The 22,585-nt window shown below is 36.1% G+C and overlaps 3 protein-coding genes across 7 annotated transcripts in view; all 3 read right to left on the reverse strand.

The window, feature by feature from the left end:
* abca7 (ATP-binding cassette, sub-family A (ABC1), member 7) overlaps positions 1 to 1,404 on the reverse strand; it is a 31,318-nt gene extending 29,914 nt beyond the window's left edge. For 2 of the 4 annotated variants that reach the window (XM_028443452.1, XM_028443449.1), the window contains exons 1-3: positions 1,303 to 1,404; positions 208 to 247; positions 75 to 129 (exon numbers count right to left, since the gene is read on the reverse strand). The gene's annotated coding sequence lies outside the window, so the exon portion shown is untranslated. The remainder of the gene's footprint in view (positions 1 to 74; positions 130 to 207; positions 248 to 1,302) is intronic. The other 2 variants (XM_028443450.1, XM_028443451.1) reach the window with 2 other exon arrangements.
* Positions 1,405 to 2,508: 1,104 nt separating this feature from the next.
* Positions 2,509 to 13,713, reverse strand: LOC114462389 (amyloid-beta A4 precursor protein-binding family A member 3). 2 transcript variants are annotated; one of them, XM_028445194.1, is made up of 12 exons: positions 13,459 to 13,713; positions 11,778 to 12,234; positions 10,215 to 10,785; positions 8,210 to 8,240; positions 7,974 to 8,119; positions 7,742 to 7,828; positions 6,400 to 6,570; positions 5,909 to 6,088; positions 4,291 to 4,503; positions 3,017 to 3,136; positions 2,736 to 2,876; positions 2,509 to 2,595 (listed from the first exon to the last, which is right to left on the reverse strand). In XM_028445194.1, the coding sequence occupies exons 2-12, from the start codon at positions 12,140 to 12,142 to the stop codon at positions 2,524 to 2,526; spliced, it is 2,097 nt and encodes a 698-aa protein (XP_028300995.1). In that variant the 5' UTR covers positions 12,143 to 12,234; positions 13,459 to 13,713; the 3' UTR covers positions 2,509 to 2,523. The 2 variants fall into 2 exon arrangements, with proteins under 2 accessions (XP_028300995.1, XP_028300996.1); XM_028445195.1 differs by lacking the exon at positions 3,017 to 3,136.
* Positions 13,714 to 15,626: 1,913 nt separating this feature from the next.
* pex11g (peroxisomal biogenesis factor 11 gamma) lies at positions 15,627 to 21,044 on the reverse strand. The gene is made up of 5 exons (XM_028445196.1): positions 20,866 to 21,044; positions 19,578 to 19,778; positions 17,851 to 18,029; positions 16,324 to 16,392; positions 15,627 to 16,207 (listed from the first exon to the last, which is right to left on the reverse strand). Exons 1-5 carry the CDS (start codon positions 20,926 to 20,928, stop codon positions 15,979 to 15,981), a joined length of 741 nt encoding a protein of 246 aa, XP_028300997.1. The 5' UTR covers positions 20,929 to 21,044; the 3' UTR covers positions 15,627 to 15,978.
* Between the last annotated feature and the right edge of the window lie 1,541 nt (positions 21,045 to 22,585).

The raw sequence follows: 22,585 nt of genomic DNA on the forward strand, positions 1-22,585 counted from the left end.
TATTTTAGGTACCGGTAATGGGTTAAAGTAATTAGCCGACCACAAAACAGCATTTCACAGAGATGTAAACAAACCTTGTTTGTCCAAGAAAGTTCCACCTTAAGGCTCATTTAGGGGTCCTTGGTAAACCTTTCACAATGACATAAAACATAAACATGAAATTAACATGTTTCATGTAATAGCCAGGAAGTTATTTTGTTTTCCTACCTCATTACTCTTTGTCCAATCTCAAAATATCCTGTGATGCCTGGATTTAGTGCAAAAATGTATTATAAAATGAAAATGTGCTGGAGAGACCCCGCACAGTGAATGTAACGACACCAAAAGGTTGGACTTTTGCTCCGGCTGTGATCTGCTCAAGATGGACAATCCCCTGCTTTATCCTGAAATCCTCCTGATCCACACAGCTTACCTGTTCCTTCCTGTGACATTCACTTTCGCTGTCTTGTAGTTCGGCCTCTCGTGGTTTTAGTGATTGTCTGATATATCATGAGGCTTTTGTGCAATTGTAGAATTTGTTGCACAGAGCAATTTGTGTGAACCCTTTTAAATATCTGCTCTAATCTGATGACACTTTAGTCCTTTTCTAGATGTAAAAATCTTCTTTAGTGTCGGTTGAGTAGAACTGTGTGAACTCAAGGAGATGTAAACTCAATTATTCATGTTTATGTAAAATAAATAAATGTAAACAATGGTATTACAGTTTTTGACTTCCACAGAGAATCATACAATATTGTAGTAGAATTGACAGATATCGCGTACTGAAATTATAGCTTGTTACTGTATATTACATATTTCTCTATAACAGTGGGCCTTTACTTGATGTGCAGACCTTGAGTTGAGAAACATTTTTTTAAATATAATAAAAATAAACTATGAGATTCCCTTTAGGTATTTCTGTCTTATGTTGTGAAAATATGTAAATTTATTACACAGTAGTACTTACGTCATTTGCTGGTGCGAATGACAGTAAAGATACATCTGTTATTTAAGTACTAATAAAACAGGTGTAATGGAACGCTTTTAGATCAATTTACTAAGCAAATAATGTGTAAAATTGAGTATATGGATTTAAAGAATCTGCAAATTGGGTTTTTAGTAAAGCTTTATATTTACAGGCAACAAAAACATTTACCTTAGTTGACAAGAATCTACAAGGTAACAGGTTAAGACCCATTGAACATTAGCTTATTTTTCTTAGCATCCTCAAAAACACGCTTTAATTTGTAAACAATTAAGTTTCTTCTTCATAATCAAACATATTAATTATTCACCGTGAGCAAACGTGTTGGTAATTATTACCTGTCTGATAAAGTGGCTTTAAAACTCCTCGTAGCGCCTCTTTACAGTCGCTTGACATTGACTCGGCTGGGAGCGACTGTGTTTGTAAGCCCCATAAAGTCCCGCCCATTAGTTGAAGCTGATTCGCCAAATGCAACACAGGAGGCGGGGTCATGGAAGCCGGTTTGGCTGTTCATTGGTCGAGCACGGTCTGTTTTGTAACTGAACAAGAGCTGATTGGTCGGATAACAAGGAAACTACCGGTTCTACAATCCTCGTGTATTGAGAATAAATAGTGCAGTTTTTAAACGTAAGAAAATATAAAGCGCAAATAAACAGTATAATAATCACAAATTCTAAAACACAATATATATATATATATATATATATATATATATATATATATATATATATATATGATTGAAGTCTTTAAATTCCCTGTAAGAGTGAATGTGAGTGGTTGTACCCCCACCTGACACCCGAATGACATCATTGGTCAATTGACGAAAAAATGTCATTGTAACCAAATATTGTAAATAAAACCAACATGGTGCCTAAACAAATTTTTAATGCAAATGCAAAACAGGCAATCTTAAAAAATTAAAGCATCTCTATGAAATAAGGCAATAAATTGAGATGTTCAAGTCAAGTACACTCAGGTAAGCATTGTAATGAATGAACTACAGCATTACAGTAAACAGTGTGGGTGAATGTCGCAGACTGAAAATTCATTGCAATATAAAATGCAAAAGGACATCTCTCCTGATTCACATCAATGTGTTTACATCACTATTAAAAGTAGCTCAAAGCAGTCTGGAAGACTCAATAAGTACAGAAATGTTATAAGTTACGACTGTGTAAGTCAGTGAGGTTGACGATATAGCAGATATGCATGATAGCAAAGGTGCTATTTACATCAAGGACGATAGATAACACCATGGTTCCATCAAAAAATAGCAGCCCCCCTGTATTATAGCATCTCATGTACTACGCGAAACATTAAATATCTGATAAATAAAGAGATTTATCGCCCAACATAGTCATTTTAAATTACACCTACATTTATTTTGTACTTTAAATCTTAAAATATTCACATAATCCAGTTTGTAGTATTAAGAGTTGTGGCACCAGTTTAAATTGTGCTGCACAGTTACCGTAATTGCATAATATATACCGCGTTGAGAGAGAGCTCATTTAGCTTAAACACTGAAGTATTTTTCTTTTTTGTATAACAAGCAATGCTCAAAGAAATACTGGCTGTTCTTGTCCTGTGAGGAGTCGATATGTCGAAGCTGGCATCGTCTTCAAATGAATCTGTTTGAAATTAAGAAAAAAAGACTCGGTGTCAAGCTTCAAAAATATCTTTCCAAAGTGTAGAATAAACTTTGTGTCAATGCTGCATTGAATAGAAAACTACATTTCCACATAAATCTGAAAATGTCAGCATTTTTCACCTCTCCAATTGCATTCGTCAGGGTCTGGATAATCTTGTCGTGCGGTGTTGCAACAACACTCTGTCCGTTGATTTCAATGATGCGGTGACCAACACGAATTCCTCCTCTCTCTGCGATACCACCACGCATCAAACTGCAGATCTGTATTCACAGGAGAGATACTAAATTATTTTAATTATAAAACAGGAAACAATCAGTATGTGAAGATACTGAGCTGTTTATCGGGATAATGTAGAAAAACATTAAACAGCTCTGAAGTGAAAATGGGAATGGCAACATACAATGCCATCCTCCACACTGAAACCGAGCTGAAACTTTGGATCTGGCCTCCTGATGATCGCCATGGTGACAGGGGGGCAGTGGACGATACTGAGCTTTACGTACTTCTGGCTTTTGAGATCCTGTTTCAGAAATAAGATTGTTACAGCTGTGAGATTTTTAAAAAAAAAACATAAATTTGTTATTGAAAATCAGGAGTATTTAGTTTAAAGGAATTCTACCGAAAACTGTGGAAACTTTTTGTGTTTTATTAGCATGATAATATGTTTCTGTTATTATCCGTTATCCTGCATGTCCTCTTTCTTCTTCCGAAGGAAATCCTACTTCCCATGCGCGAACACCAACTTTTGCACAAAGGTCCAATCCCGTGCCAGATTGATTCAGTTGCAAACACAGGCCAATCATCCTAAAGGTGGGGCTACAGCAAGCCTCTGATGTTCAACATTAGGAAAAGTCTCAATAACTCAATACTTGTTACAACTTGTGCATCTTCAGACTGTCCTACACAAATGAGCCACATACACATACATTTTCAAAATAATTTCATTGTAGATGATTGGAAAATATCTGAATTTTATCTCCAAAACTGAATTTTTACAGCATTTTGAATTTCGCTCTCATGCTAACAATTGGAGTTGATGTAAAAATTGCATCAGTTTTTCACTTCTGAAGCCAATAAATCATTGTTTAAAAAATTATCAACATCTCCATGCTGTATAGGTGCAATTTGTGTATTTTGGGATTTTTGTGTAAATAACTAAATTTCTGACAGCCGTGTGAAATCTGCCTTTAAACGTTAACGGCTGCTGTCTTGCACACAGGTGATTGACTTAGTCAATTAGCGAAGAAACAGGTGACATTTTCAAGTGTTAATTAGCTCAGTGGCATAGAGGATTTTCCCATCATTAAATAGTCGTGGTTCATTGAATAGTGTTTGATTTATTGACTAATCATTGCAGTTGTTTAATTCCTATAGAGGTTTTAAACATATGTACAGAGTTGTTTCTTTCTAATTAACTCTGTGAAATAGAACATTGTGTGAGTTTAAGCCTAAACTGATGTAAATATCACTGTAGTTTTGTGATGATACGTTTTATCCAACTCTGTCAATCGATCAGATGGACTACAGTACCACTTGGTGAAAACTGGGGAACATAACACAAGTACGTAACAGCGTTGTTCTTGACTCAAATGACTCCAAAAATAAAATGTGTTTCTTAATGCAGAACCCTTGGCATCAGATGTTTAACTCAGGACCATCTGCGTCTCTTCTTACCCGGATGATGTTCTGGCAGGTGGTGATTGGCAGACCAACCAGGCTGGTGCCATTGACAGACATGATGCGGTCACCGATGCTGAGCTCACCAGAGCGCTCAGCTGGGCCTCCATGAAGCAGGTTGGCCACCACCACTGTGGGCAGGATTGAGCCCCAGCCCGACTCCACAACTGCCAGCCCCAAGATCTCACCGGGGGGCTTTGTGATGGCAACCTGAGCCAGACATGGAATTCAGTCAAAAAATATCACTTCACAGCATACCGGAATATTTTTATCTCTCTGTTGACACTTAATCATATTTTACAGTTGCATGATGATGTAAATAGAAAATGTATTAATACAATTCACCTACAACATTATATGCCTGGATATGCAAAATGTAAAGTTTAAAAAATGCATTTTTGCTAAGAAAGTAGATATGGATCACAAATACATTGTTACCTTCCACTAGTAGCACGACTAGACCTGACCATGACCAACTTCTTTTATTACTATATATAATATCAATATTATTCTTTAAACTATGTAGAGTTGTTTGATCTATTGATGCAGGGTGACTACAGGTAGGAAGAAGTTATATTTAAGACTTTCTAAGACCTTTTTAATACCAACTTAAAGAAAAGGATCAAACTTACAATGGAAATTCAGTCCAAAGGGAAAATATATTATTTTACAATTAAAGGCATTGATGTCAGTTAATAATGTACATTAAGGAAAAATGAAAATAATCAGTTGTTCAAGAAAATGTGTTTATTCATGTGGAAAGAGAACAGAAAATTCAACATTGTCCTAAAATATATTTATTGTAACACAATTCTCACAACATTTAATATCAGTGGACAATAACCCAGAAATAAAAACACCGAAGTGTTTTGATCAGATCCTTCACCGTGTAATGCCATATGTGGAGCTTTGATCTAAAATTATGCCTTCTGAGAAAATGTAAATAACTAGACTGGGGTTTTCAAGCCACTTGTCATTAAATAGACATTTTCCCATTTGGCACAACCCTAAAAGGCCAGGTTAGCTAGCAAGGAGGCAGCAGACTTATTGAGTCACGTGATCTAAATGACAGGGTGAGATGGAATGAGATGAGAAGAGCGTTCAGTCCGTGATTAACCAGAAATTCCCATCTGATCTGAATTTAAGACAATTTAATACTTTTAAAGGCCTTTTATTTGTAAAAAAAAAAAAAAAAAAAAAATATTTAAGACTTTTTAAGGACCTGTGGTCACCCTGTGATGTGTTGGATTACGCACTTGTTGTCGTCTTTTTTCTTTTATTTCATTTGAATATTTTCACACTGAAGCATCGTTAAAGCCGACAAGAGGAAAAAGAAATGATTTAATCCTCAAAATCAAAACAATGTGAATCCAGTTTATTTTTTGGCTGCATACTCAGTCCTTTTTAAGTGGGGAACTACACTGTGGTGGAGAACTTGAGCGCTTAGGCGGAAAAATAAATAAATTTGAGGGAATTTTAATATAACTGTAAGATTGTGTTTAACATCTTCCAACAGCAGCCACCCTGTCATCAGTCTTAAGAAACCATCCAATGTGGTGACTTTGTTAGGATTACGTTCTGTGTGAAAAGGTGCAGCAACATTTGCTCATCTTACATCTCGGAGGTTCTGGGAGTCAGAGAAGTGGGCCAGGTCTCCGTTGTAGAGCTCCTGACTTTCCAGATAGTCGCTGTACTCGCCCGGCCGCAGGTCGCTGGCTTTGATGCCGTTGGCTGAAAGGAACTGTTGGTAGGCCACGCCGAACGCCTGTCCTATTGCCTGAGCTATGATCTGAGCCTAAATGAAGAAAGGAAAGAGACTTCAGTAAAAAGATTACATTTAACCCATCTCAGTAACTGTGTGAGTGAGGACACTGAAAATGAAACTGGAATCTGATGAGTTTAGTGAGGGAACAAAACATTTCTATAGGGAAGTGAAACAACAATGCTGTCATGAATTTTAACCCAGTTTGTATTAAACATCAAAAACACCAACAACAATATAGAGCATGTTTCACATCAGATGGCAGAAGTTAAATTCATCATTTTTCAGCTTCTTTTTTGAGCGGTTTTAATCTGAATGTAACCAATGTATTAAATGAGACTCACATCTTCAGAGGAGAAGACATGGCAGATCATGGTGCACTTCTTCTGCAACGCCGGAGATGACAACGGGTCAGTGTCCTGACCTTTACGCTTCCTTCGAGCCATCAACACCACAATTTTGCCGATATCTGCTATGTAAGAGATCATCTGCAGCGCATGATCCATCATGGCCTCCTGACAGGAAGCAGCACATGAGAGGGTTAAGGTATTTAGCGCTGGAGAGATGAATCAAGAAGGACCGCATGAAACTTGCTGAATGAATGCTGTCCGACTTTATTCATTACCCATTATACTCCCTCATTTATTACATTTCACTGATCAGTAAAGTTAGAAACTGCTGAATTATTTCTCCTGATTGAAAAAAACACACAAAAACACTGACATCAATGGGTTTGTTCTTTGCTATGAACATGACCATTAAAGCCAGGTAGTGGAAATGTATATAAAAAAAAACATGTTTACTGCATTAACAATAAAAGAATGTGCACATTTGCCTGAAAAACATATTTGAAGTGCTATTCTCAATATTTTATAATCGTAAAATTAAATCCACGGGAAGCTGCAGCCATGTTCCGCTCGATGCAACGTCAAGTTGTTGATTCTGGTGCAGTGTTTACGTTAAGGTCTCACCTTATTTCTTCAACAATCCTCTCTATTTAAGTTTTTGTAGAGATTTTCTTCACAATTTCTTTACTATTGTTTAATTTGTAACTACGGCCAACACAAGGATGTGTGTTAGAACTACCTCTGACTTGTCTGAAGCGGTTATTGTGAGCTCTTTTTGCACTTCAAGCAAACAAAGCCAAAAGTTTAAGCTTCTATCACAAAATACCAGAGAAACTACAACAAATGGAGTTCATGGTTTCGCTGTGCAAGCATGACTTCCAAAATAAAACAATTTGCCTCCATAAACTAACTAAGGGAAGCAAATACGTTTTGTTTCCTTACTTTAAACATGATTAAATATGCACTTTTATTTATTTTCACATCACTCTGCATTTTAATTTGCCTTTTGACAACTTGTTAGTGTAGATGGAAGACTGTGTGCATATCATTAAAAACAATTCTCACTTTACTACAGTGGCCTTTTACAGTCCAAAAACTTTCGTCAATTTCTATGTTTTTGCTAAATGATGAAAAGAAAAAAACGAGATGAGTAAAAGGGAGTGGATTATTTGAAACTGAGATCAGATCTTGTTTCTCTAATTAGAATAGCAAAAATAAAAAAGGGAAAAAATTGATAAAAAGCAGAAATACATTTTTGCATGACACGTAAGGAAGAGATTTTTAAAGAAGAGGCAGAAATAGCCACACTGGTGAGAATAATCTATGACAGTGAAATTACCTGTGTGTCAGCAGTAAGCACTTTGATTCGCTGTGTGGAAATAAACAAATCCACTTCTGTCATTGGTTGGGTTTCTCCCTCAGGAGCCTGAAAGGTGCACAATGCAGTCATCGTCTCATGTAACAAGTCTATTATTTACTGTATTTCAATGTAAAACTGTCTTCCTCTTTGCGTCTCAAACAGCAATCACTAAATATATATTTTTAAATCCATAAAAACATTTTTAATTCACCTTTATGCGGTCCACAGCTTCCTGAGCCTGAGCCATTCGAGCATTGGTTGATGGGTGCTTGTCCGACTTGATCTGAGTTGAGCCCAGATATTTAGCACCAAATATCACCCCCTCCAACAGGTCTTCAGGGTCACAAGGACCAGGCACTGGAACAAAACACACACACATTTAATCTTTGTTAATGTCAGTGAGGCTTTTATCAGTCAAAACAGGTGAGGCAAACTGAGGAGACTCACCATCTTTATATGAAGGCTGGTCGTCTGAACTCTACAATAACAATGGAAACAGGTTCATTAATTAAGCTGGAAATCTGTTAGAAAATGTTGGTTTGATCACATAATAACACAAGATATGATATTGTTGATCATTTCTTTGTTTTAAAAAATGTACATGACAGTATGTACTTTGAAAATACAACTGAGGACAATCAAATGCAGTTATTCATCGATATTTCTCAAACAGAATCGTCAGCAAGAGTAGATATGAGAAAAACGTAACTATTTATGATTAATCAATAGGTTACATACACAGTTTAACTTTAAACATTAACATATTATACAATTGAATAAAAAATAAATGCAAAAATTAGACGACCATGAAAAATAACCTCAATAAATCCCATAAAAACAATAATAAATATTTTATTTTATTTAAATTTATTAGATGCAGGCCAGTATAATCAGACTTTTTTTCCTGATATTGGACCAATAGCTGATATCAATATCGGATCAGGACACTGGCTTATTGATCTCACTTCATGGACTGGGGAAAAAAAATTACTTAATTTTTTTTTTAGAGAAGTACAAGTCAGTATAGGGATGCACTGAAATGAAAATTCTTGGCTGAAACCCAAAACTGAAATAAATCCATCCATCCATCCATTTTCATACCCGCTTATTCCCGTTTATCAGGGTCGCGGGGGTCTGCCGGTGCCAATCTCCGGCTCTCATAGGGCGCTGGGCGGGGGTACACCCTGGACAGGGCGCCAGTCCATCACAGGGCAACACAGACAGACAACCATTCACTCTCTCATTCACTCCTATGGGCAATTTAGAGACTCAACTGAAATAAATGATTATGCTAATTATTAGTACCATTGCATTTATGGCTCTGAATGTGTACTAACCTCACTAAAATTAAAACATTGCAATTGTATAGATTAATATTAATTCTTTAAAGAATAAAGGAATTAAAAATACGAAAATATTTATTTAGCACTGACATTCCCGCAATGCACAATATAAAACAACACATTTAAATGTTTAACTTGACCACACTTTTACATCAAATAATAATCTACAAGCCTATAACTGACTGGGCTGCTAGAAAAGAGTCAAATTAAATATGTTCACTTCTTACATTAAAACTCTGTGGGGCGGATTCACTGACATCTGAAATAAAGGGGGTAAACCGGGTCCGTCCCAAAATCCTTTGGTGGCGCCATTTGCTCACCTGCTGTGGGGAATTCATGAGCATTGCGGCACTAATATAGACGTGGTTGAGAGCACCCTATTTAAATGAACATTTTTCTCGTTCAACATGAAGAGGCACAGGATCTTACTGGAGCGGTGTGTCCATAGCACGCACAGCGACCCTCTGCACCGCAGCCACACCAGACTCCACACACGCCGCCGTGGGTGTCCAGCTTTTTCTCTCCCTCACACACACACTTTACTCTGCATTTTCTTATTCAGTGGCTGCTAATATTGACTATTGTTTTATTTAAATTATTTTCGTACACTAAAAAGGTTAACTGGAGCATTTTTTTTCCATCTCCGCTGTGTTTTGTGTCAACATTCAGTGCAGCGATGATCTGTGAGTGAGTTTGCACCTGCCTGTGGGTCGTACTATTTTCGGCGCATAAAACAGTCACCGCAAACAGTTCCTGGTTTGATGGAATGCATTGCATACCCTGCATTAATTTATTTGCATTTCCCCCTCCCATTTTTTTGTTCCCCTTATGAGATCCGCCTCCTTTACATACAGTATATTCATCAGAGGGAAGACACACAATCCGGATTCCCTGGGGTTTGTACCCCTTATTAGTGCGTGGAGTGACATTTGCACACATTTTAATACCCCTAAACCTTTAGTGAATCCGCCCCAAGGTCCATTGAAGTTCTTGATGTAAATCACTGAAAGTGACCAAGTTTAAGTTAATGACAATAGGACATCGAGTTAATAAAATGCTAACAAATTAGATTTAAGTGATAATAGATAGAACTCATTATAATCTTTCACCTCGCACTCTGCTGCAGCTTCTTCCTCTGGAGGCTCCTCCCCCATCTTCATCCACACTGGTTCAGGGCATTCATCCTCAGGCGTGGAACTGACAGAGTTTTCCCGGTGCTGCTGTCTGTATCTATGATTCCTCCAGAACCTCTGAGCGTCCTCCTGACTGTAGGACACAGAAACCACAGCATCCATGGTCCCGGCGTGGGGCTCAGCAGCAGTGGTACTGATCTCAGTGCACTCCAGCATCTGCTGCAGGTCTCTCTGGTGGTTTTCAGAGAACAGCAGTCCTGTGGTTTCAGTGCTCTCCTCGCTTGCCTCCAACTCAGAGCGACAGGTGTAATGTTGGAGAGGACGACGAGGAGGAGGTTCTCTCATGAGCTGCAGCTGGCTGAGCAGCGTGTGGATGCGGCCGTGGTCTTCATCACCTGAACTCACGTCAGCAGACTCACAATCTTGATTTCCCCTGCTCTCGCTCTCCTGAAATGTTACCGCCTCCTCGTTCTCCACCTCATCGCCATCCAAGTCTTTCACTCCCATCGTTCCCTCCTCCACTTCCTGAATCTGCTCCGGATTAGAACTTATAAAAAACAAAAAAAAAATCATGACTATTTTAGTCATAATTGAAATCACAATTATTCAAAGGATTATTTGGACAAAACAATGTAAAATATATTCTTAAAACATAAATAAAATCCTTCAAACACTAAAATCAAGTATGTTCAGTTTTGCACAAAACAAAACACTTCTTGCATATGATGTGTCTTTGCTCGAGAACTTCATCATCAAACCCAAAGTGTTCCCAAATCATTTGACTTGCCACTTGTTTACCAAGCGTCTTTGATGTGTTTCTCCTGCTGTGTTTCTAGACCGCTAGCAACAACTTTCCTTGTGTTAGCCTGCAGGCTAGCTTGGGCTTTGAGAGAGGCGGGGTGGAGGAGCTTGCATGCGCGTGCATTAAAGTTAGTATTCAAAATTAGTGTGTTCCAAGCTTTATTCTTTGTAGATATTCAAAATCGTGGAAGTTTGTTTCATTTAGTAGGGCTGTCTCGATACAACTTTATCATTTCCGATACACCAATATTGCAGCCTTGCGTATCGGCCAATACTGATACTGATCCAATATCAGCATGAACATCCTTTTTTTTAATAAAAAAAAAAAAAAAAATTGCTTATTTTGTGGTGTGGAATGTTAGAAAAGGCTTAATCAAGTGATGTTACTCAAACAGCAACAGTAGGTACGACAAAAAACTGACCCATTTATTATTAACCAATTGGTTACATACATTTTAACCTTCAACATAATATCTACAGTATTCTACAATTGAATAAAATAAATAAAAAATGAATTGGAAAAAAAAAATTGGAAAATTTGAATCCAATATCCGATATTTGTTTTCAGGCTGATACCAGACCAATATCGGATCGGGACATTCCTATTATTTAGCAAATAAAACATATGTAAAATAAACAACAATCTTGATTACAGTATGTTATTTTTGTAATTGTTGAGTGTAATAATCAAAATCGTAATTGAGTTTATATCTAGCTATACTAATTGCACAGCCTTACTCTGCATCGCTCCCATCAGGCTCCTGTTGCTTCACGTCGACTACAGTTGAATTGTCCCTCTCATCTGAATGACGTTGTGCAAAATGGTCATCAACACTGGCCTCATCCAGAGTCTCAGCTGATGGAGGGAAGCTGGACTCATCCAGATCATCTACTGCTTCGCTGGAGGAGTCAGATCTCCAGTCTAATGGAGGAGGTTCGATCAGATTGTAGGAATCCAACTCTTCTGCTTTAGAAAACGTTGGTGTTTCTGGAGTCGGAAGAATGCTGAGCTCAGCTGCTGAGGCTGAGTCAGACAGAACCGTGTCTGTGTGAGCGTGAGCAGCAGCAGCAGCAGCAGGAGCAGGAGGGCAGTCAGGGTCCATTGTGCAGTAGAGAGAGGGACAGTCAGGTGAGAACCTGCATCACTGCACTGCTGATCCTCCCTCAACAGCTGGATCTTCTGACACGTGAAATTCTGTAATTAAAAAACCAAACAGAAGATAATGAGAGTGAATAAATAAGCTTGTGTGCTTGTTACACACCAGTGTTGGTACGTTGCTTCAGTGAATCATAACAACGCACCCCTGACTATCAGAAGGGAAAAAAGCAGGCTGAAGCTCAAAGTTCGCGAACAACATGTACATTATACCATGTGGCGTCACTTTTAGTAGAATGCTTTTCACCCCAGTATTAATAGATAGGAACTTTATTTAATACAACCTGCGTGTTTGCCTTAATATACAAATGCAAACATGCACTTTCATTAAAACCTCGGAGGTATAAGACCAGCAGTACAGCTGAACAATTTTTAGGAAAAGACCTAATTACGATTTTTCTGGCAGATTTTGCGATTTCGATTTGATTCTCGATTCACTTCAAATCAAGTGTCAGTGCAATATCCACAATGTATAGTAACATTTACAAACGTTACAGAAAAATACATCCTACCATTAAAACATTAAATGCCATTATTCTAACGCCAGAATGAAAACTAAAGTTAATAATTGATTTCAAATGTATGTATTAACAGGAAGTGTGCATTTACAGCAGCATCCAAAGTGTTCTCACCAGGTTTTAAATACTGTATGTGACGCATTACTTGCATTTAAAACTATTAAAATCTCTGTTTTCTACACTACTGTAATCTCTAATGGACATTTCCTGAGACTGGTGATTTTCTACAGGAGTCATATAAGTCCTGATTTTTGTATTCCATCTAATTAATAAGCATTATTAAAGGTTCACTGTATGGATAAGGGTTTATTAAAGGTTCACTGTATGGATAAGGGTTTATTAAAGGTTCACTGTATGGATAAGGGTTTATTAAAGGTTAACTGTATGGATAAGTGTTTAGTGTATTATATGATAGTAAATCAAAATGAGGGCTAATAGACAGGAGGGAAGTGAGAGTATGGTAGGCCTATTGTACTATCATAAGTTCATTATTTAACTTCAATGTTGATGGAATAGAAGTTTACTTTTTGAAAAAGTTTGTCTGGAAAAAGTATAGGAAATTAATCCTGATTGAAAAACTAAACGAAAGCAGAGTCAGGCATTGAAAAAAAAAAGCTACTTCCACAAAGAACTGGAAGTTGCATTTTAAGGCTTTTTAAACGCTGATAGCTATGGTAAAGTGCAAAAAAAAAAAAAAAAAAAAAAGGACAGAGAAGAGAATAAAAGGAAAAGCCATAAATCTGACCGTGTTCCAGTCTGTGTCTTTGTGTCCTCACTGAGACTACAGCGGCTGCCACGACTCGGGAGTTGACGTGGAGTGGAATTTGAACCTTTTTCCAAACTTTGTCGAGGGTTTCACTGCTCATACTAACAATACCAGGGCGTTTAAGTGTGAAGACCTCATATTACTAACAGAAAACTCAAATTTCAGAGAAATGAAGACCTAATTGCAGCAACTGGTGTCGACTGCTAGTTTTTATTTATCTGCTGGCTGTGGCATTGTGCTGCATTCACTGGCTTCCGGAGTTTCCCCCTTTCACCATCTAATCGTTGACTTTCTACCTTTTGTCAGTTTAAAATATCATATGAAATCAAAATGCAAAAGTATGGTTTTTTACGGAAGATAAGTTACAATTATCTCGGTGTAAATATACACATTCTAATTAAATCTCTCGGTACATTCATTGACGGTGTTTGTTGCAATTGACTAAATTCCGACATTCATATTTAGCAATTGAAGGTAACAGTATCGTACGTCAACGCCTTCCTGTGTTACGTTCCAGACCAGTTTAATCAATTGTCAAATATTTGATCCTAAACCACAGCAATTATACCAAAAAGTAAATAAAATAATTTTAGTTTATTTTGCTGCTCATTTGTAGCCAAGTTATTTATCAGTGGTACGTGAATAATTAAAAACTGGGCTTGTGTTGAGGACAATTTAAAACTATAAAAACAAATTTCTGGCTGTACTGTATCTTGTTCTCAAACCTTAGCCATCTTGTTTATTAAAAATACATTTTGGGTTCAAATATTTCAAAAAACACATCTATGATTCCTCAAAAAAAAAACATTTTTGTGGCAAATATATTTGAGGGTTCATATATTTTTTTAATCACACATGTTCCTGTTTATTGTGAATAGAAGGCTCAAGATAGAAGCAGATTGCTTGCTTAACCAGGAATTGGGATATTATTGACATGAACATATAAATGTATGTTGAGAATATTGTAGATATCAACATATTTTACAAATTGAACTTAAAAGCAACACTTAAAGTTATGTGAACGTTGCTATTTGATAGAATGTGATAGAAGACAGTGATAACACAATGCAGTTCATTTTTTAAACTTTATTGTAAACATTCCTTTTTAAATTAAAATACATCCAGGTTTGTTTTTCATAAAATACTCTTTCACTATACAAGGCCAGGCTCTTTTTTCCAAATGCAAATCTTATTACCAAGGCAGGCAACTATAAACAACATATTTTGCAGTCAGACATGATGAACAATGCTTTTGGAGCAATATTGCTGAAAATGCATGGTGGTTAAAAGTTAATAATCTAGTTTCGCGAAAAAAAAAAAAAAAAAAAAGAACCAGATGTATGGAGTGCATCTAGAAGGCAGACATCTATTTCCACCACAGTTACCCCAGAGTATCACAGTAAAATCATCAAGTGTAACATAAAATAATATAACATTTCATTTTACCTTCTGTTCCATCTCCTACTTATCGCAAACGTGAGGTGAAACATCTCGTCATGTGCACATACAGTATGTACGCAGCATCAGGCTCTTGTAATTTGACATCAGCATTAGCATCTAAGCTAGCTTGAGTAGATCTTGAATCTTGAAATATGAGACCTGTATCTGTGTGATTCCAAATCCAAACAGTCTAAAGTAGCGACTTTTATTGCTGTGACTAAATAGCAAATCATTTCTATGCTTTCACTCATCATTTTTGATGTCTCAGCACTAACATCCTTTTAATGAACAATCATTTATGGTTTAATCTGGGAAAAAGTCCAGAAGATTTTATTTTTAATGTTTTTTTTAAACTGAGAGTGAAATGACTCTATACAGCTGGACTGGTACATGAGAAAAGTGCTTGAAATTGCATGCTAACGTACTATACACTACACACTCAATGAGTATATACTGTCTACTATATATGGTGATCATTCGCACTGAAGTATACTTCCACGTTTCCCAAGATGCATTTCAAATCTACAACAATAAAAATCTGAAGCACACTGAGGCTAAATATCTCTGTTGATTCTCCACCTTTGAAAGATCTGAAATCATTTTAAGTGAGAAAGTGACCAAGTAGAATATCAACATGTGGTCATTTGATCCATAAAACTGATAGAAACACATTTCACGCTGAAATTTTGGAGATTTTCTAAGACCCGCCATTGTGCTGATCAAGCTTTTTGTTAAATTCAAAACAAGAGCCCTATTTACAAAAGAATTAAAAAAAAAAAGACAAGAAGAGATGCTTTTGTTTTGAAAAGGGAATGTTTGACTTTTAGCTTGAAGTCAGTCCCAGGACAATATTACGTTCAGCTTGCAATGCAGCATGGAGCTATTGAGTATGACTAGTGTGCCCACCATGCATACTTAGGAAATGTCCCGACATCTGCATATTTCTTGCATACTTAATCTTCGCATACTATCTAATGTGAAGGCACTACATACTCATTTTGACATCAAACTTAGTATGAGTAGTACGTTAGTGTGTGATTTCAAACACAGTCTTTATGTCTACTGTGAAGAAGAATCTGCACTCTCTGATTGGTCACCATCACTGGCACTCATCTGCAGCAAACCAATCAGGGAGGACGTTGTGCCCAGTAGCCCCACCAACCAGCTGGGGAAGCGTCCCGCCCAGAGGAAGCCGGGCGGCATCCAGTGGACGGCGTTGCTGAGGTCAGCCATGCTGCTGATGACAGACAGGATCTCCCCTCGTATCTGCCTGTGCAATAGAGAGCGACTGTGGAGAGAGAAACATTCTTTAAATGAGCTTCTTTAGCTTTTAGAAATGTTACCCAACTTTTCTGTACCAATCCCTCATTAGGAGAAAACAGGAAGTGGAATAAAAGGAAGCACCTGTGTGATGCTCCATGTCGCTCATGTTTCTTCAGCTTCTTTTTCAGTAGCAGCAAAACCCTGAGGGATCTGTGGAACAACAAAGCACATAAGACAGTGTGATGGAATAACTTAAACATTAACAGTTAAATCACAGAAAGCACTTGGATTTTGTTAAAGTTAAAGATGATGAATGAAGAAAACACTGGGTTTATATTTACTTAATCCAGTGAACTTTAAATATTTTATTTATAAAAAACAACAAAGACAGCTTTAAAGAGTGCCATGGGTTAAATTGATTTATAATCTCTATTTAAAGCTGAGTTTCTGAGAAACGTCTCAATCTCCCGCCCTAAACAGCCTCGCTTCCTCCCCCTGCCTCTGCCAATCTACCAGAGGCCACGCCTCTACTTTTCCGCACGCGCATCGAAGAACATATCACATTGATATATGTCTGTGGGTCAGGTAAGAGCCAAAATCATATTTACCTGTTTGCTGTTGTGACGCGCGGCCTTGTTTCTGTGCACAGTTCTGCATTCACTTTGATTGACAGTCTCAAAAACAGGAAGTCGAAGCCTATTGGCTGGGCGTGCTCGCAATCGTTTCCATTTGTATGGGGTCTATATAGGACGAAGGAGGGACTTATATACATTAATGTATATGAATGACCACCAGCAGTAGACCAGAGTAAAAGAATAGTTGGGTATTTTTTTCGCATTTTCAAAAGAATTATACATAAACATAGATTTCTCAGAAACTCTGGATATCAGCTTTAAGAATATATATATATATATGCACACACACAGTAAGATAATAGAGATTGACATTGATTCTGGCCAAACATTACCGCTCCTCATGGATTTTATTTTGTGGTATAAAATTGTGCCAAAAGTCTTTCAAATCCAAATACTTACGTTGTACATGTTGTTCTTTAAAACACCTCAAAATTGTTATTTCTTCATTATTTTGTATTCTGTAAAGCAGCTTTGAGTCTCAAAAAAGCGCTATATAAAACTGATGCATTATTATTATTATTATTATTATTATTATTATTATTATTGTTTATTGCTAATACATTGAACAGATTTTATGTTATATACTGTACGTGTCCACTACAGTTCAGATATTTTCATACTGCAAATTATTATCATTTTTAACTTGATTTATAGTTGAGAAAGTGAACGTATAGAATACAGTTGTTCCTGTGTTTTAATTTGAAAAACAATAGTAATTTTAAAATTTCCAAAATACTTTTTCAAGTAGTTAATTTTTTAATTATCAATACTAGACATTTCAGACGATCCCATTTAAACTCCAGGCGACCACAAGGTTGAAAAACACTGCTTTTATATGTCACTGTGTACAGATCACGGACCTAAGCATTAATCATTCAAAACAAAACTTGCAAATATGATTAATTTAATCTACTTGCATTCCTGTATAATATGTAGGAAAGCAGGCATTTACTTTATCAACATTTGGTTGAGTGTTATTGCACTAAAGAGGTTATTTTTTGATGACGTTGGACCTTTGCAGAGGTGATCTGACCTGAGGATTCCCAGGAGCAGAGAGCTTCCCCATAGCACAGTGCTGAACAACCACCATCTGTCTGACTTCACAGTGATCAGCTCAGCGTCAGCAGCCCAAGCGATGTGTTCACAGGGGTAGTAGAGCTGGTCGGCCACATTGTTCAGCACCGATATCCAGCGAACTCCTGCGTCCTCCTCCTTTAGAAAAATAAAAAAAGACAAATCTAGTTAGTCCTGGTACTCACATTACTGTAATTGACCTGCTTTTATGGGTACTGTGAGTATATTTCTAAATGAGTAATTTTTCTTGTACTTAAGTATATTTTAAAAGAAGTAATTTGTTACATTTCTACACCCAACTGTTACTGAGTAAATTATATATTTTTTGTTTTAAAATGATCAACGGACATTGTGAAACTACAAAAAAATGAAATGACCAGACAACAATTAAATGCATCACATCATCGCCGACCAATCAGATTAAAGTTAATGTACCGTGCCAAAACAGACACAAAACTGTGTTAGAGTTCATAAATGTATCCATACTTAGAGGCTGAGAATAATTTTTTTTTTATTTTTAATGGAATTTATTCCCTTCAATAGTCGAGTTTTATCTAAAAAAGAACAAACCTTTTATTTTATACAGATGCATTTGTGGAAAATAAATTGTTAAGTTCCAACTGTGTAAGATTTGGTCTCTTCCTTTTTAAGTTTCTACATGAGATGTTTACTGTATGTAAGGGAACCGTGGCAAGAATTATTACCAAAACTAGATGTGGGGGTAAAAGTAACTAGTAACTTTGAGTACTATTTAATTGAGCTACTTTTTACTTGTACTTGAGTATTTTATGTACAGTATGACTCACTTGTACTTGTACTTGAGAACTATTTGAATCAAGTAACAGTGCTTCTACTTGAGTAGAATATATCAGTACTTTTTACACCTCTGTATAAAACCTGTTCACTTTGTTTCCTTTATCTTATTTCTCTTAAAGAGCAGTTTTCAAGGTACCAAAACAGCATGAATTAGGAGTGTGACCATATCTCGATACGGCGATATATCGCGATATTTTTCCGCACGGTCGATTATCAATATGCTCCCGCTAAGTATCGATTTTTTTAAATTTATTTAATTCATTTTTTTAACAAAACCTTTTCTGGTTTTTAACTAAAATGTGCAGGTAGGTCTTCACAGAAGTTTTGTCACTGTTTGTTGGAAGGAACCAATATATTGTTTACTGGAATATTGCACTATAATGGTGTCACTGGTAAGAAAGACTGTATTTTTTGTTTACACAAAGCACTATTGGAGATACTTTTTAATTTACATTGGTACATTGACACTTATTTACAGAAATGTTGTACTAAAATAGTGTCACTGTTCATAGGACACTTTTTCAATTTATTGTCTTTCAGAAACAATAATGAAAAATTGTAATTTTTCACTTAATTGTTTTTTTTCTTATGTCATAAATTATCGTAGATTGATTTCTGACCAATATATCGATAATCGCAGTATCGTCATATCGTGAGATAATCGTTATCGTGAGCTTTGTATCGCGTATCGTGAGGTACCCAGAGGTTCCCACCCCTAGCATGAATTATACATTTATTCTACCAACACTAATAATAATAATGTATATAGACAGAAAATAATGAATACAGATACACACACATGGCTGAAACCCAACAGTAAACTGTGTTTATAATGTGCACATGAACAGTGTATACATCTGTGTAAATCACCTGCATTCCAAAGCCATAGTTGTGAGAGTAGGCCAGCATGGACAGATCATCAAACAGCCTCAGCACCGTCCGGCAGTGGCTGAGCTGAGCGGAGAAGAGCAGTAGACTCTTCCCCAGTCGGAGCGATGAGGCATCATCAGCCGCCGCCTTCCTGGACAGAGCTCCACCAATCAGCTGTGAGCTATAGCAGACTGTCCTGATCTGCAGAGACACCATGAAGGGTTAAATCTGTGGGTTAGTCACAGAGACTAGAATGTCTGTTCAAAATATTGCCACTACACGCTAAGGGTGTGAGAAAAAATAAATCGGGCGATATATCGCGATATGTCACAGCACGATTATCATATCGATCGAAAAAATGTTTAAATCAATTTTTTTAACCATGTGTTTTTTTTTTTTAATGAAAAAAATATTTAATTGCGCAAACACATGCATGGCACGTAAACATCCGGTCACTAAGTGTCAGTGAACTACATAAGACCTTATTAAACTACGTCACTCCTCAATGAATTTTAGCTTAGTTGATTGATTTTTTTTTTATGATAATACTGGGCACTTTTATAGATCTATGAGGTTTTAAAGAATTTAACAAAATCAGAATTTTTCAAATGACACTTTTTTTGAAAAATTTAATTTGACAGTTTGATAAACACACCACTTGTTTTTTTTATCCTTGTACTTGAACTTTGTACTTAATTACCATTTACTTGTTCTCATAAGTTTAAAAATAAATAAATAAATAGTATTTCATACAATTTAGTACTGTACTTGTAAAGCTGACACTTGTAATTATTGATATCGCAATATAGTATTGTATATATTGCATCATGACATACAAATCGTAAATTTGATCATAACCTCAGAATCATGGCAATGCACACCCCTATTACACGCCCTTTAATATTTATTATATTATTAGTAAGGAAGGAGTAAATGAGAGGCTATTCATACGTTTCCGTACGAATAGCCACGGCCAAAAGAATAACCTTTGCACCAATATGAAGAGAACCAATGAAACGGTGGTGGACTTTATAGACTGCAAGCTGGGCCACCCCTGGGTTAAATTTGGGCCGCGTGTGGTCCACGAGCTGCATGTTGAAGTTCACCAGACTGTTGACACATATTAACCCCATTCTTAATCTCACTATATGTGTATCTTTTGTCTGTACTCAGCAGTGAATAATCACATTCATTGTGTCAAAGCAATACTTTACTGGATATTTACACGTGCTTTATTTAACTCCAGTTTGAGGTGTTTTGTTTTCAACGTACGTGTGTGTGTACTCACTACTTTGTCTCTCCCTCTGTAGGACTCCAGCAGTCTGACAACAGACTCCACAGCCTGATCCATGTCCGTAGCTAAGGAGGATCCAAACTTAAACCCTGAAGTCAGCGCAGATCATCTCCATATTCAGCTTTTTCTTCTCACTGCAGCAGATCTACTGGACTTTGACTCCGGGACGAGCCCGGAGCAGGCTAAAGCAATCAATCACAGAGCGATGATCTAGCTGGGGAAAACTGTCAACACCCTCTTATAATAACCTAATGCTGGCTACAAATACTAAATATTCTATTCGTTAGAGTTTAAAACCGTAGTCTACATTGTCACACCACTTCTGCTTGGGTCACATATATGGAAGCCCAAAAGAGTCACAATTAGATAAATAAAAACATCATTTTGAAATAAATACCATTTTGATAAATAACAGACAAATATATAATATGGCCATTAAATTGTTAAATAAGGTAATATTATTATGAAATATGTTTTATTATTCTTAAATATCGAATAATTATTATTTTATTTTGATTATATATTTAATAATTATTATTTCAACAATGTCATACTATTTAATGCCTTTTTATTTATTTTCTAAGATTTTAGAAAAACAAAAAACAAAACGTTTTTTACAAAGTAAATTTGTATTTCATTATGTCCTTCTCCGCAATAGCCTTTTTATTTCATAATCCTTCTACAGAGGAAATTCCTTTTGTTTTGCTAAAAAAAAAACGACGGTTGCCAGATTGGCTTATTAGGTTCCCTCATTTGCTCATTTATGGCTCTTACCATGTATTGTTCTTTTAGGCTTATATTAGACCCTTAAATCAGTGTTTCTTAAACCTTACATCTGCAATGTAAATAGGTTCGACTGGAATGTGTTAATTACTGAATAAATATATTTTAAAATAGTTTCAATTCGTATTCTTTTTAAAGTTAAAACGCAACACAATCTTAAACAACTGTATTATATACTTTCATTTTCTCAAATATAAATGTAGTTCAAATAAAATGGCAGTACAAAAAAATAAGGAAGAAAAAACATGTATAAAATGATTTGACCTGACAAATTCTGGCTACTCTGTATTTGTTACACAGTATTATTAAAAAAAAAAAAAAAATGATCAAAAACAAATTCTAGAAAAAATTCTTTGGGATCAACCAGAAATTTGTAATATAAAAATGGGGTCACAGTTTAAAAAAGGCTGGGAACCACTGTCTTACGTTTTAAATGTTCTATGTTTAAATGTTTTTCTTTTTGAATAAACTATATATATAATTTTCTTCTTTTTAAATTTAATTTTTATATAATTGTTTATTTACTGTATTTTGATTATATCGCACAAAACATTACAAGAATAAAAGTGAAGCAATATTCAGAGTTAAATACATTACTTACTGGTAGTTAAAGGGCAGAGGCAACACGGGCAAGCAAGAAACCAGTTAAAACTATAAATAGAACTGTGTTAATCAATTATTCATGTAATCACTATCGAGTATTTTAACATCACCATCCATTTCAAAATAAGGATTACAACTTTATTATAGATACTGTTTGTGTATCCTACTTTTTTATTGGCATTTATTTGTTGAAACTTCAGAATTGAAGGCTTTTTCTTTGGAAATAGTAAATTAGATGCCTTATAAAACACTGCATATTCAGATGGAATTCATGTGTGTAGCGTGTAAATAAATTGATTCAATTATATTTACATACATTTGTGTTGTT

The sequence above is a fragment of the Gouania willdenowi genome, chromosome 4 (genome assembly GCF_900634775.1).
Source record: "Gouania willdenowi chromosome 4, fGouWil2.1, whole genome shotgun sequence".
In the NCBI taxonomy this organism is placed as follows: domain Eukaryota; kingdom Metazoa; phylum Chordata; class Actinopteri; order Blenniiformes; family Gobiesocidae; genus Gouania; species Gouania willdenowi.

Coding starts and splice junctions, on each gene's coding strand:
- LOC114462389 (XM_028445194.1), bottom strand. CDS start 12,142: ATGGACCCTGACTGCCCTCCTGCTCCTGCTGCTGCTGCTGCTGCTCAC. Junction 6,571..7,741: donor TGCTTACTGCTGACACACAG/GTAATTTCACTG, acceptor GCTTCCTGTCAG/GAGGCCATGATGGATCATGC. Junction 2,596..2,735: donor TGACGAATGCAATTGGAGAG/GTGAAAAATGCT, acceptor AATTTCAAACAG/ATTCATTTGAAGACGATGCC.
- pex11g (XM_028445196.1), bottom strand. CDS start 20,928: ATGGATCAGGCTGTGGAGTCTGTTGTCAGACTGCTGGAGTCCTACAGA. Junction 19,779..20,865: donor ACAGAGGGAGAGACAAAGTA/GTGAGTACACAC, acceptor GTGTCTCTGCAG/ATCAGGACAGTCTGCTATAG. Junction 16,393..17,850: donor CTGCTCCTGGGAATCCTCAG/GTCAGATCACCT, acceptor GTTGTTCCACAG/ATCCCTCAGGGTTTTGCTGC.